Consider the following 13,796-nt stretch of genomic DNA (forward strand, 5'->3'; position numbering starts at 1 on the left):
ATGCTAGGTTTCTTTGAGCCAGAGACTGGTTGATACTTATTAAACGTGTAAGGACATCCCGCCATCTCTTTCTTCAGCCTACAAAATTGTCATTTGTATCTGGTCAAGAGTCTGTCCCCGACTTAGGCGCAGATCAAGTTCTCTCTGCTTAATCATATTATCTGTGTGTTCAGGACTACCCTCATGGGGTTTCAGAATGGCGTTGATATTTGACCAGTCATTCACACCTTTATTATTTTGTAGTCTTTTGTAAAAAAAGAGCTTACAGCATAAGCAATACACAGCTTTGTTTTTGATTGAATATGAAAGCCAGCTCCTGGTAATCTATTCCCCATTTAGCCAGCTCCTGGTAATCTTTTCCCCATTTAGCAGGCTCCTGGTAATCTTTTCCCAATTTAGCCAGCTCCTGGTAATCTTTTCCCCATTTAGCCAGCTCCTGGTAATCTATTCCCCATTTAGCCAGCTCCTGGTAATCTATTCCCAATTTAGCCAGCTCCTGGTAAACTTTTCCCAATTTAGCCAGCTCCTGGTAATCTATTCCCAATTTAGCCAGCTCCTGGTAAACTTTTCCCAATTTAGCCAGCTCCTGGTAATCTATTCCCAATTTAGCCAGCTCCTGGTAATCTTTTCCCCATTTAGCCAGCTCCTGGTAATCTTTCCCCATTTAGCCAGCTCCTGGTAATCTTTTCCCCAATTTAGCCAGCTCCTGGTAATCGTTTCACCATTTAGCCAGCTCCTGGTAATCTTTTCCCCATTTAGCAGGCTCCTGGTAATCTTTCCCCATTTAGCCAGCTCCTGGTAATCTTTTCCCCATTTAGCCAGCTCCTGGTAATCTTTTTCCCCATTTAGCCAGCTCCTGGTAATCTTTTCCCCATTTGACAACTGTCTCTGTAATAAGCCTGAATGGAAACCTCTTCTAGACTTGTCTTTAGGGTAAGAAAAATCCAGTCCTGGTTTGAATGGACCTCTGCTCACTAACTCAGTCCTCATAAAGTCTGTTAAGACTGGGGGCCAATCTGCTGGGTTATTTGGTGGAGATGCAACTGCTCTATTAGGGTCTGAGCTGCTTGTATCTGATGCTGGCTGTACACCTCTGGTAGTGCTAGTACTAGCTAAGGCTGCCTGTACTTCACCTGTTAGTACTTGCTGAAGATGGCTGTATTGGGTCTGTGTTAGTATTTGCTGAAGCCAGCTGTACTGGGTCTGTGTTAGTACTTGCTGAAGCTGCCAGTACTGGGTCTGTGTTAGTACTGGCTGAGGCTGGAAGTGGATCAGCTGAGTCTGTTCTTGTACTGGCTGATGATCCAGCATCTCCTCTACTGACAAACCTAAGCATAGCGCCTGTAAATGATACATAACAATACTATTATTAATTTCATCAGCTGCATCAGGCCCATTCAAACTGGCTCCCCCAGATTTCCTTTTATACATTTTCAAATATAAAATACTATTTATACTATGGCTTGGCTGAATACTGATGGTTATTATTTACTGAGAGATGTGCATCCATTATTGCCCAGTACGCCCAACTAATCAACATTTTAAATGCAATATATAAATCAACAGTCAATGTCAATCCATTGCTTTCCATCTTGCATTAGTCCAGAGTTGTATCTAAACCTTGACTGAGAGACTAGATAATCATTGTTTTGTTTTAAAATTATATGCGCATATGTGTGCCATCATGCCAATATATTGTCTATACTGGTCCCCACAGAGGTTGCTGCTGGAAAGCGCAAATTTCATTTTGTGCACGCGCATATGAACGCATGTTCACACACAACGCGGTTATCTTTTCTGAGCTGCAGTTATAAAAAAAGGTTGCCTGTTGACTTTTATCAAATGTAATAAATAGTTATATTCACGCTCACATTTGTCAGGCACAAAGTCACAGAACACAGCCATGGAAGTGGCTGGCAAGCAAGCAAGACACAGACAGACCAAGAGATGCACTGCACAGCTAGGTTAGCAAATCAGACAGACTAGAGAGAGATGCACTGCAAGCTATCACATCAACTTAACATTACTGTTATTTGCTGACATCAAACTTGGAGAGGAGAGAACACAAGTTTACCTGATCGCTGTTCCCACAATTCACTCTCGTGGTGTTTTTTTGTTTTCTTTTCGTGACCAGAAGGATAGTTCCGCCTAGTTCATCCTCTCATCTAAGTTGTAAACACTGACACCCGCTTTGACACGAGAGGAAGGCGGGGCCCTTGCATAATTTGCAGGGCCGCCCGGCTCTGTTAAGCTTGAACTCAACCAACCTCAAAGTTAATCTGAACAGCGCCCACAAAGAATCATACAAACAATTTCAGTATAAAGACAAAGTAGGACAGCCACCAGCTATTAGTAACTGCACATCAACGGCAATGTTAGGACAACCAGCTTTACGCCTCGATCACACCGACAGTGTTTTTGAGCTAAATGGTACGCAGCATCATCTGAATAAACTCAGGCCACCATCAGGCCGTTTCATTTCCATTTTGTTTTCCATTTTCCATTTCCACTTTTCCAGCTGCTTATTTTCTAGTTGGTATGTATACTAAGTTCAACAATCTGCTGCTTATTTTCTAGTTGGTATGTATACTTAGTTCAACAATCTGCTGCTTATTTTATTATTTGGTTTGTTATATCATTCTATAGATGATAATGTTAATTTATTTTAATTGAAGGTTAATATATATTTAATTTATATTGATTTTAAGTTATTCATGAATGTTAAGAGAATTTTCCATTCAAGAATTGTACCATTAAAATGATATTTAGATTGTAGAAGATGGCTTTTAGCACATTTCTTATAGAGGGTATCAGTCTTGTATCAAATAGTGAATTCCACTGCATGCAGAATGTTGCATGTATGTCTGCACAGTGTTATATTTTCACAGCTGACTGTCAGTAAATATCGTACAGTAAATATTGGACTACAAGAGAGTTACAAGCCTGCAAAGATAGAGTTATCTAAAGCGTTGAATGGGTCGATTGGGTTCTGGGGGTGTGTGGTTACAGCAATTGGGCAGGGTTGGTGTGGCCTGTGGTGGTGGGGCCCAATGTGATATCTTTTCATGGGGCCCAAAATCCCTGGAGTGCCCCTGCCGACGATTATCCTTTTAAATCCAAGTCACATTAAGATTAATTTATAATTGGAACATAACCAAACCTCATCACCTTATGTATTCTCCCCCCTGTGGCAGGAAGTGACATCCCCAAAAACACAAATTATAAGCCTGAAACACTTAAATGGCTCTTAGCCTCCCACACATAGGCTACTGTCTGTCCCTAACACTGCAACCACATCTGAATCTGAAACTAAATAAAAAATAAAATAGGAATATCAATTATTTTATAAAACTCTAATAAATAAAAACTATTACAAAATCACAAAACTATAATAACCTTGCAGCTGAAGGATGGGTCTGGAGAAATGTAACCACTCAAGTTCATGATATGATATCAACATTATAGTTTTAACCGTGTTGTGAGGCTATACAATGTTTGTTTACAACCATATTTTTTTACAAACAAAGGAGCAAAACAAGATCATATTTTGGGTTCTGGTGGTGTTAGTTGAACCAAGCTCATGAGGCATGTGTATCTTATATTCTTCAAGAATCAATGTCTATGTATGGTTAATTTCATTTCAGTCCAAAAATTGATGTATCAATCACAGATTGCCCCTTTAAAAGGCCTAACATATTTTTTTACAATAGGCCTACATTACTGAGTTTACCCATTCACTAGATGTTTGACAACAACGCCTCCCTTCGCTCATCCAATCCAATTCAATACCCAAAGCCGATCAATATGAATATATTATCCTAGGTTGCGTCACACGGTATCCCACCCGCGCTGCTGCTTATCCAACCGCAGTGAACCCTCGTGCCGTGGCTACTTGATACTGCGCTTTGCAGGCTTCTATAGCAGCAGTGTGATGCATAGCCTAGGTGTGATGTCCTGCTGATGCACATGCTTGAAAATAACGCAGCTGAGTTTGTCTATTTGTGATGGTTTTTCTACTTTTCTCTTATCTTGAATTCGCATTTGACGCGCCGAATCTGGTCATTTGTTCGCGACTGAATTACCGTTTCCAAGAGTGGTTGCTGGATACATGTGTTGGAGCATTTGTAGGATTTCTAAATTCTGAATGAAATGCAGGTAGGCAAAAAAACGTGAACATTTTACTTCAATTGGAAACTTTTCATCTGTTCTTATATTTCTGGAAAATGTTATGGTTCGGTTTTCATACGGATGCCCTGGTCTAAGTCAGTTGTTCAGCATGCCAATACTTTTGCTGTTATTTTTTGTCTTCTCTTAGGTCTGGTAAACCCAGTGACACAGTCCATTTGAGATGTCCGAAATCCATAATTATAATCAAAGTCGACCCAGCAGCACACGTGGCAGTGATTATGTGTGGCAGTATGAATATTATGATGATGACGAGCCCGTGTCTTTCGAGGGTCTCAAGGCTCATCGATGTGAGTGACATCTTATTTTACTAAACGCCTTCCCTGGCCTCTTAATGAAACGCTAGATAAGTAAATTGATTAGTCAATTGATAGAGTGTGTGTGCGTGCACATTACATTTTGTCGGCGTGAATTTGTCGCTGTGCGTGTGTGTCTGCGCGCGTGCATGTTTGTTTACACTCCCACCACGTCCATCCTCTATGTTAATTAAGTTTCTATAATTGCATCAGGCAGCTGCTTCCCTAATTGTAATGCTCCTTTTTTCCAAATCAGTGGGACACCACTGGGCACAACCTGGTTCAATCAACCTTGTTTCAACATCATTTGTCAACATATTGTGATGTGGAATCTGTGGAAAATACAGTGGATTTGCAAAAAGTCATCAACTGTTGTTTTGAGTGAAAATTCAACCACAGGATTATGTCATTATGGTAACCAATTTTCAACAAACCTCATAAAATATGTTGAATTTGTACCTTTGAAGCAACATCAGATACTCTATGCAATATCCTCTATAAGAAAAAAGTATAAACTGGATGGTTCGAGCCCAGAATGCTGATTGGCTGACAGCCGTGGTATATCAGAACGTATGACATTTATTTTTACTGCTCTAATTACGTTGGTAACCAGTTTATAATAGCAATAAGGTACTTCTGGGTTTTGTGATATATGGCCAATATACCACGGCTAAGGGCTGTGTCCAGGCACTCCGCGATGCGTTGTGTATAAGAACAGCCCTTAGCCGTGGTATATTGGCCATATACCACACCCCCTCGTGCATTCTTGCTTAATTATAAACTGGGCAGCACCTTCTACTGGAGAGTTGAGCCATCTACAGCTATCCCTTTGGTCTTCCATCCAGGGTTTTAACCAAGCCCAGCTTATATATTTTTCACTGACTATTACCAATGTGAGAATGATTTGAGAAATCTACACCTAATAGATTCACTGTTGCAATCAAAGTCATCCCAAAGGGTACATTTAACAGAGCAAATTAAATGTTAAAATACTTCAATCATAAACTTAGCAAAAAAGGAAACGTCCCTTTTTCAGGACCCTGTCTTTCAAAGAATTTGTTTCCCATGCTTGTTCAATGAACCATAAACAATTAATGAACATGCACCTGTGGAACGGTCGTTAAGACACTAACAGCTTACAGACGGTAGGCAATTAAGGTCACAGTTATGAAAACTTAGGACACTAAAGAGGCCTTTCTACTGACTCTGGAAAAACACCAAAAGAAAGATGCCCAGGGTCCCTGCTCATCTGTGTGAACGTGCCTTAGGTATGCTGCAAGGAGGCATGAGGACTGCAGATGTGGTCAGGGCAATAAATTGTATTGTCCGTACTGTGAGACCCCTAAGACAGCGCTACAGGGAGACAGGACGGACAGCTGATCATGGCAGACCACATGTTACAACACCTGCACAGGATCGGTACATCCGAACATCACACCTGTGGGACAGGTACAGGATGGCAACAACAACTGCCTGAGTTACACCAGGAACGCACAATCCCTCCATCAGTGCTCAGACTGTCCGCAATAGGCTGAGAGAGGTTGGACTGAGGGTTTGTAGGCCTGTTGTAAGGCAGGTCCTCACCAGACCTCAACAGCAACAACGTCACATATGGACACAAACCCACTGTTGCTGGACCAGACAGGACTGGCAAAAAGTGCTCTTCACTGACAAGTCGCGTTTTTGTCTCACCAGGGGTGATGGTCGGATTCACATTTATCGTCAAAGGAATGAGCGTTACACCGAGGCCTGAACTCTGGAGCGGGATCGAGGTGGAGGGTCCATCATGGTCTGGGGAAGTATGCCACAGCATCATCGAACTGAGCTTGTTGCCATTGCAGGCAATCTCAAGGCTGTGCGTTACAGGGAAGACGTCCTCCCTCAATGTGGTACCCTTCCTGCAGGCTCATCCTGACATGACCCTCCAGCATGACATTGCCACCAGCCATACTGCTCGTTCTGTGCATGATTTCCTGCAAGACAGGAATGTCAGTGTTCTGCCATGGGCAGCGAAGAGCCCGGATCTCAGGTCTGAGACCTGTTGGATCGGAGGGTGAGGGTTAGGATCTCAGGTCTGAGACCTGTTGGATCGGAGGGTGAGGGTTAGGGCCATTCCCCCCCCCCCCCCCCCCCCCCCCAGAAATTTCCGGGAACATGCATTGTGCCTGGGTGGAAGACTGGGGTAACATCTCACAGCAAGAACTGGCAAATCTGGTGCAGTCCACAAGGAGGAGATGCACTGCAGTACTTAAACCCCCCTTTGTTCAGGGACACATTATTCCATTTCTGTTAGTCACATGTCTGTGGAACTTGTTCAGTTTGTTTCAGTTGTTGAATCTTGTTATGTTCATTCAAATATTTACACATGTTAAGTTTGCTGAAAATAAACGCAGTTCACAGTAAGGGGACGTTTCCTTTTTTGCTGAGTTTAATTCTGTAATTTAGGACTAAAGCATTTAGGAAGTCATCAACAGCTATTGTTTAAATTCATCCCGGGATAAAATATATAGCCAATGTCTATAGGCCTAGGGTTTCATGCTTAGGTTTACAGTGCCTTGCAAAAGTATTCATCCCCCTTGGCGTTTTTCCTATTTTGTTGCATTACAACCTGTAATTTATATGGATTTTTATTTGGATTTTATGTAATGGACATACACAAATAGTCAAAAAAAAATAAGTGAAATTTAAAAAATGACTTGTTTCTAAAAAAAATAACAAATGGAAAAGTGGTGTTTGCATGTGTATTCACCCCCTTTGCTATGAAGCGTCTAAATAAGATCTGGTGCAACCAACTACCTTCATAAGTCACATAATTAGTTAGATTGCACACTGGTAGACTTTATTTAAGTATCACATGATCTCAGTATATATAAACCTGTTCTGAAAGGCCCCAGAGTCTGCAACACCACTAAGCAAGAGGCACCACCAAGCAAGTGGCACTATGAAGACCAAGGAGCTCTCCAAACAGGTCAGGGACAAAGTTATGGAGAAGGACAGATCAGGGTTGGGTTATAAAATAAAAAAAAAGAAACTTTGAACATCCCACGGAGCACCATTTAAATCCATTATTAAAAAATGGAAAGAATATGACACCACAACTAACCTGCCAAGAGATGGCTGCCCACCAAAACTCTCAGACCAGGCAAGGAGGGCATTAATCAGAGAGGCAACTAAGAGACCAAAGATAACCCTGAAGGAGCTGCAAAACTCCACCACGGAGATTGGAGTATCTGTCCATAGGACCACTTTAAGCCGTACACTCCACAGAGCTGGGAATTATGGAATAGTGTCCAGAAAAAAATAAGCAAACATGTTTGGTGTTTGCTAAAAGGTATGTGGGAGACTCCTCAAACATATGGAGAAGGTACTCTGGTCAGATAAGACTAAAATTGAGCCGATTTGGCCATCAAGGAAAACACTATCTGGCGCAAACCCAACTTCTCTCATCACCCCGAGAATACTATCCCCACAGTGAAGCATGGTGGTTGCAGCATGCTGTGGGGATGTTTTTCATCGGCAGGGACTGGGAAACTGGTCAGAATTGAAGGAATGATGGATGTCACTAAATACAGGCAAATTCTTGAGGGGAAACCTGTTACAGTCTTCCAGAGATTTGAGACTGGGACGGAGGGGGGGGGGTGAATAGTTATGCACGCTCAAATTTTCTGTTTTTTTGTCTTATTTCTTGTTTGTTTCACAAGCAAAAATATTTTGCATCTTCAAAGTGGTAGGCATGTTGTATAAATCAAATTATACAAACCCCACAAAAATCCATTTTAATTCCAGGTTGGAAGGCAACAAAATAGGAAAAATGCCAAGGTGGGTGAATAATTTCGCTAGCCGCTGTATATCAAATGGAATCGACAAGTGAATAATACTTATGTTGCGTTCACTTCTCCATCTCATCCAAAAATCTCACCAAAACAATCTTACTGTATTTAAAGAGAGGGAATAAGAGGAACCTGAAAGACAGAGGGAGAGATGGAGATGATGTAACATCTTCCAACGCAGTGTGCTTGTTTTACAACTTAATGACTATTTACTGACCGGAACTGGACCATAATCCCTTGTTGATCTGATGTTGCAGACTCCATCGTCATCGGCTTCTGGGTGGGACTAGCCGTGTTCGTCGTCTTCATGTTCTTCATCCTCACCCTGCTGACCAAGACAGGAGCCCCGCACCAAGAGTGAGTTGAAAACAGCCCCTCTTTCCCCCCCTAAACCATACAATCTGTCTACCCCATCTACGTTCCCCATTTCCCCTGAAACCCTCTACCCCTTACCTCTCCACCCTTTGCTGGGAGCCCTTCCAGAATCATGGACAGCCCCAGAAACTAGCATTGCAGTTTCAAGGGCTTTTTCTCAATTGTCTCAGTCTGTCCCCACCTCGCCTTCTCTCTGTTATCTGCACTAATCTAAAATAATTGAGCAGGTGAAAGCCAGCCTAATTATGAGCTTCCACCATATTGTTTTCACCTGCCAAGTCTTTTCTAATCAGTACAAATGAAGGAGAAGACCAGAGGAGAGAAAGAGCCAAAGACTGATTCCCTCGATCATATCCAACCGTCTTACCTACCGCACTGCAGAACAACTGTGGCTATCATTTTGCTTTTTGGTTAATATGCCATCAGCAGAACTTCCATTAGTAGATAATACATAAGAAAGAGAGGTATATGTCAAGGAGAAATAAGGAGATTTATTTATCTGTTTATATTCATTTGTCTCTGCATCAATCCATTAAGTCTCACCTCTCGAGGCTGTTTCATGGCACTTTAGAGGCAGATGGCTTGGCTCTGGAGTGGAAACACACTAACACTAGAGCTACCATTAACACAAAACACTGGTGACACACTGGTGTGGAGGTAAGTCTCAATGGAAAAAGCACCATTTGGGCTGTCTTGCTCACTCCCATATGGTTATTGGCAAGACAGCACAAACAGATCTGGGACCAGGTTAAGAAAGGCTACCTTTGGGAAAAAAATTATAATCTAGTAATCACCCAGTGAATATAATCTGTTCTCTCCGTAATGTGATAAATCGTCAGTCTGTTAAGATTATTTCTGAATTACACAATCTAATAAAGGATTCAATCAAATGTTGGATTATAAGACATTCACGAGCTATATTGCTGTCCTTGAAAGTAATATAAATTCATTGACACGTATTGCTCCTTCTGCTTTGTCCCTTCCCACTGGGCAACTGTTGAATCAACGTTGTTTCCACGTCATTGCAACCCCAAAAAATCTATGTGATGTCGTTGAAACAATGTGGGAAAAGTATTGGATTTGCAAAAAGTAAGGTCATTTTGTATTTTTTTCCCACCCAAATTTTAACCTAAATACAATGACATGGTGACATTTTTGTTGTTGATTTCACGTTAAATTGACGTTAGTTGACAACTCAACCAAATGTAAATCTAGACTTGAACTGACGTCTGTGCCCAGTGGGTTCTCCTCTTCATCTTGCTCACATCCTCGCCACTTAACTTCTCTGCTCTTTCATAGACTTCTCTCTGCCCTCTCCTTTCCATCCATCAATCCTCATAATCTTTCCTAAAGTCCTATTAAATTGAATTTCTCTCCACTCCTAACCTTCCCCTATCTTCGACTAACCCTTCACCTCAACTAACCTCTCCTCTATTATCCTCTCCTCTCTTTCTAAGCCCCTCTTTTCTCCTTTTATCCTCTCTCTTCCCTCCACTCTAACCCCCTCTGTGCGAGAGATGGCCATTACTCTAACATTTAAAAGGCTTAAAATCGGACTGAGAATGTCTTATTCAAAATAACTTTATTTAAAACTGCAGTAGCAGAGCAAATTAAACATACAAAGCTGGCAGCTAAAACGTATATGGCTCACCGTAGTTAAAAGTACTTCTGAATACAAAGGACATGGTGTTATAAATCCTTTGTTGCAATAGTGGATTGTGAGCACTAACATAACTTGCTTGATGTTGTTGAGATGAGGTTAAGGCAGATATTTCATTGGTGTTTTCAAGTGGGCACCTTCCATCTTAAATGTTTTGTTGATGAGTCCACTGCATTTCCAGAAGGCTCAACAGTGAATTCTGGTATCCCAGAACCAGCCCCCTCTATACCTGCTCAATCTCCTCCCCGCTCACTTTGAGGCCCATCTGGGTTATTTTCTCTACAGCCAGAGTCACTGGCTGCCCCTTTTAGCAGCCTCTCAAGTTGCCTTCATGGTTTGACATAAGGCTTTGCAGTGAATCCCAAGGTCCTTCAGCAACCTGGTAGTAGATGTTGCCACAAATCCACAACACCCAACCTCCATTGGGCAAACTCTTGCTTTCCAGCCTCCCTGCTCGGTATCCACTGCAAGCTCAGCCTCTTCCTCTCGTGTGCCTATTCCACCTTATCATCCCAAGGCACAGTTAACTTCACAAAGTAGAGAGCGCACAGAGACTGGGACCATAGTAGACCATAGTACCAGGTTTGGTCTTAGGTTGGTAACAGCTGTTGTATCTCAGATGGAACTGTGAGGCATTGGTCCACATCTGTCAGCATTTTCCATTCTAGGGCCGCATTCAGATTTCCAGCCTTTGTCCTTGGAGAGAGATTTCTCCGTTTTTGTTCTCCTCCGTGGACAAATGCTTTTTGTTGCAGGTGTTCAGGTGTTCTGGGAGGCAAGGCATTGATGGTTGTTCACTTGGTTTCAAAGCTTCAGCTTGGCAGGATGGATGGACCTGTCAATGCTCTTGAGTCCTCTGATGGTTTCCTGCCTTAGCACCTGGGCTGGGTCTGTGTCCTTGAGACTTGCATCATACTGTCGTCACCTGGGCTGGGTCTGTGTGCTTGAGGCTTGCATTATACCGTCGTCACCTGGGCTTGGTCTGTGACCTTGCGGCTTGCATCATACAATACTTCCAAGGGTTTTTATGGGCTGCTCTGTTGGTATTGGCTCATCATTGATGAAGAAACCTTTTGTCAGACAGTTTACCTTTGGTGATAGACATGCTTCTTGATTTGCAAGGTATTTATTCAATCTTCATTCTGGCCCACTTGAAGTTATCTTGAAGTTATCCAAACAGGCACCTGGTGCATGCTGCAGTAGTGGTCATGGTTGTTGTCGTGTCTTTGGCTATGCCGGATTAAGTGATATATGACATGCTATTCTGTAAAATAATTTGTTTTTTTCCAGGTGATCCTCCAGCTCTTACTTTTAGAGTTATGCTTTTTTCCTTGGTGAAAAGCGCTTCGATGAATTTGAAAGGGATAATTAATTGAACCCACCTGGTGTCCCAGGTCTAAATCAGTCCCTGAGTAGAGGTGAACAATGAATAAACGCAGTGGAACTGGCTTTGAGGTCCAGAGTTTAGTTTGAGGGCTCTAAACCCTAGGCTTATACCCACTTTTTCTTTCTTGCTGGATGGGCTCAATACACTCCACATTTGATGTTTATGTGCTTGAGTTAGCCTGATCAGAGACAGGGGTACTGATATTCTGCAAACTTTGGTTTTGCTCGAGTCACTGAACATTCGACTGACTTAAATGACTTCTCAAGAAGTACTGATCAATGCGAGACCCTGTTCTCCCTCCTCCAAGCACATTCTACTGACACAAACATTCTGGCACACCTACTTTAAGATGGCAGGTGACCCAATTACTGAGCTGAAACCCCTGTGTCAATTGCCGACTTCCATTAACTGGACCAATAGAAACAGTTGACAATGAACACGACTGCAATTGGTTGAAAATTATGGAAAATACCTAGTTACTGGTACGTTTGGCTCTATAAAAACTTGGAATAAAAACACTTTAAAATGAAGGTCTATTGAAGGCCTCTCTTTCACACCCTCCCTCTCTCCTCTCCTTGTAACATCTCGCTCTCTATTCTCCCTCCCCAACAGAAACCCGGAGCCGTGTGAGAAGCGCCACCGGTTGGGGAACTGCGTTGTGGACATCCACTGCCCCCAGGGGGACTCCCTGGCCGACGAGGACAAGGCCTTCTCGCGCCCCCTTCTGGACGAATCACGCTCCTTCTTCTACATCAGCAAGGAGAAGCAGGGGAGAGGGGGTGGATGTGGGCCGCATAGGGTCCGTGGGAGTCTGGGAGGACGCAGCTCCTTCGGGTTGGAGGAGATGGGGGAAGCCAGCGAGCGGGGAGATGGCGGTATCGACCTCCAGGGACTTCCAGAGGAGGGAAAGTCAGAGAGGGAACACCGCTTCCTGTCGCACCACTTCGACATTCCCAACTTTGTGAACTCAGAGCACAGCTCAATGACGGGAGAGGATGATCTGCTGCTCTGTGAGCCGCCCGCCCTCCTGGACAGCCAATCGTGCGTTCAGGATGGCCACCACGTCATCAGCTGAGGCCCCGCCCCATCCACATACATCATTGACATCATTATTGGAGATATGTTACCATAGCTGCAGATGAATGGCAATACTTGAGTTCCAAATGGCCTCTTCTCATTTCTTTTATAGGAGTGTGGACTAACAGGTACTGTAAAGTCACACTGACCTCACCCATAACTACCAGGGTTGTGTTCATTAGGGCATGCAACAAAAAACATTTTGCAACATAAAAACGAACATTTGTGTTTCTTATGGACAATTTCAGTTAGTCCCGCCCTGTTTCAGTCCGTTTTCCTGTGTTTGGTGACTCATGAACATGACCTAGCTCTTTTCCATCTGGCTATTGGCTGAAAATACTCTCTACAAATCACCATCAGCCCCTGGTGAACCTTACTTGTTAGCTTGTACTAATAGGTTGACACAGGGTGACAATGTTTTCTGCAAGGGAGAATATTCTCAAGTGGAAACTGCAGCGTCTTTTTTTTAACCTTTATTTAAGTAAGCAAGTCAGTTAAGAACAAATTCTTATTTACAATTTACAACAGAACGACAGATTTTTATGTTGTCAGCTCGGGGATTCGATCTAGCAACCTTCCGGTTACTAGTCCAATGCTCTAACCACTAGACTTCCTGTCGCACCAAACCATCACATTATCTTAATGGCTAACTCATGAATTCATTTTATAAGTATGGGCTGGATGACACTACACTGGAGAGATGAGATGCCTCTTTATGAGAAACCATCTCATAAAGATTGAATGGAAAAGCAGAGAGGGGGTTGGAGAAGAGCGAGAGAGAGACTGTGTGGAATACATATTGATGAACACTAGTCTTCCGTTGCCCTTGTCGTATCTTGACTGAGAAATGTTCCAGACAGAAACATCATCAGACACTAAAGAAGCAGGTTCTAAACGTATAAATACTGTTCATGTATAGATGATTATACAGGTAATATAAACCATCAGCCATGAGTCTCTGAGTGTTTTTTGTTAACAGGTATATT

The 13,796-nt window shown here is 42.7% G+C and overlaps 1 protein-coding gene across 1 annotated transcript; it reads left to right on the top strand.

The window, feature by feature from the left end:
• The first annotated feature begins 4,348 nt into the window (after window positions 1-4,348).
• On the top strand, window positions 4,349-13,487 carry LOC139415519 (melanocortin-2 receptor accessory protein 2A-like). Its single transcript, XM_071163625.1, has 3 exons — window positions 4,349-4,475; window positions 8,569-8,668; window positions 12,346-13,487. The coding sequence occupies exons 1-3, from the start codon at window positions 4,349-4,351 to the stop codon at window positions 12,806-12,808; spliced, it is 690 nt and encodes a 229-aa protein (XP_071019726.1). The 3' UTR covers window positions 12,809-13,487.
• The last annotated feature ends 309 nt before the right edge of the window (window positions 13,488-13,796 follow it).

Source organism: Oncorhynchus clarkii, chromosome 8 (assembly GCF_045791955.1).
Source record: "Oncorhynchus clarkii lewisi isolate Uvic-CL-2024 chromosome 8, UVic_Ocla_1.0, whole genome shotgun sequence".
Classification (NCBI taxonomy): Eukaryota; Metazoa; Chordata; class Actinopteri; order Salmoniformes; family Salmonidae; genus Oncorhynchus; species Oncorhynchus clarkii.

Bases quoted from the DNA above. Each gene is read 5' to 3' on its own strand.
- LOC139415519 (XM_071163625.1), top strand. From the start codon at position 4,349: ATGTCCGAAATCCATAATTATAATCAAAGTCGACCCAGCAGCACACGT. The intron at 4,476-8,568 runs GTGAGTGACATC...CTGATGTTGCAG, and splicing joins GGGTCTCAAGGCTCATCGAT to ACTCCATCGTCATCGGCTTC. The intron at 8,669-12,345 runs GTGAGTTGAAAA...CCTCCCCAACAG, and splicing joins ACAGGAGCCCCGCACCAAGA to AAACCCGGAGCCGTGTGAGA.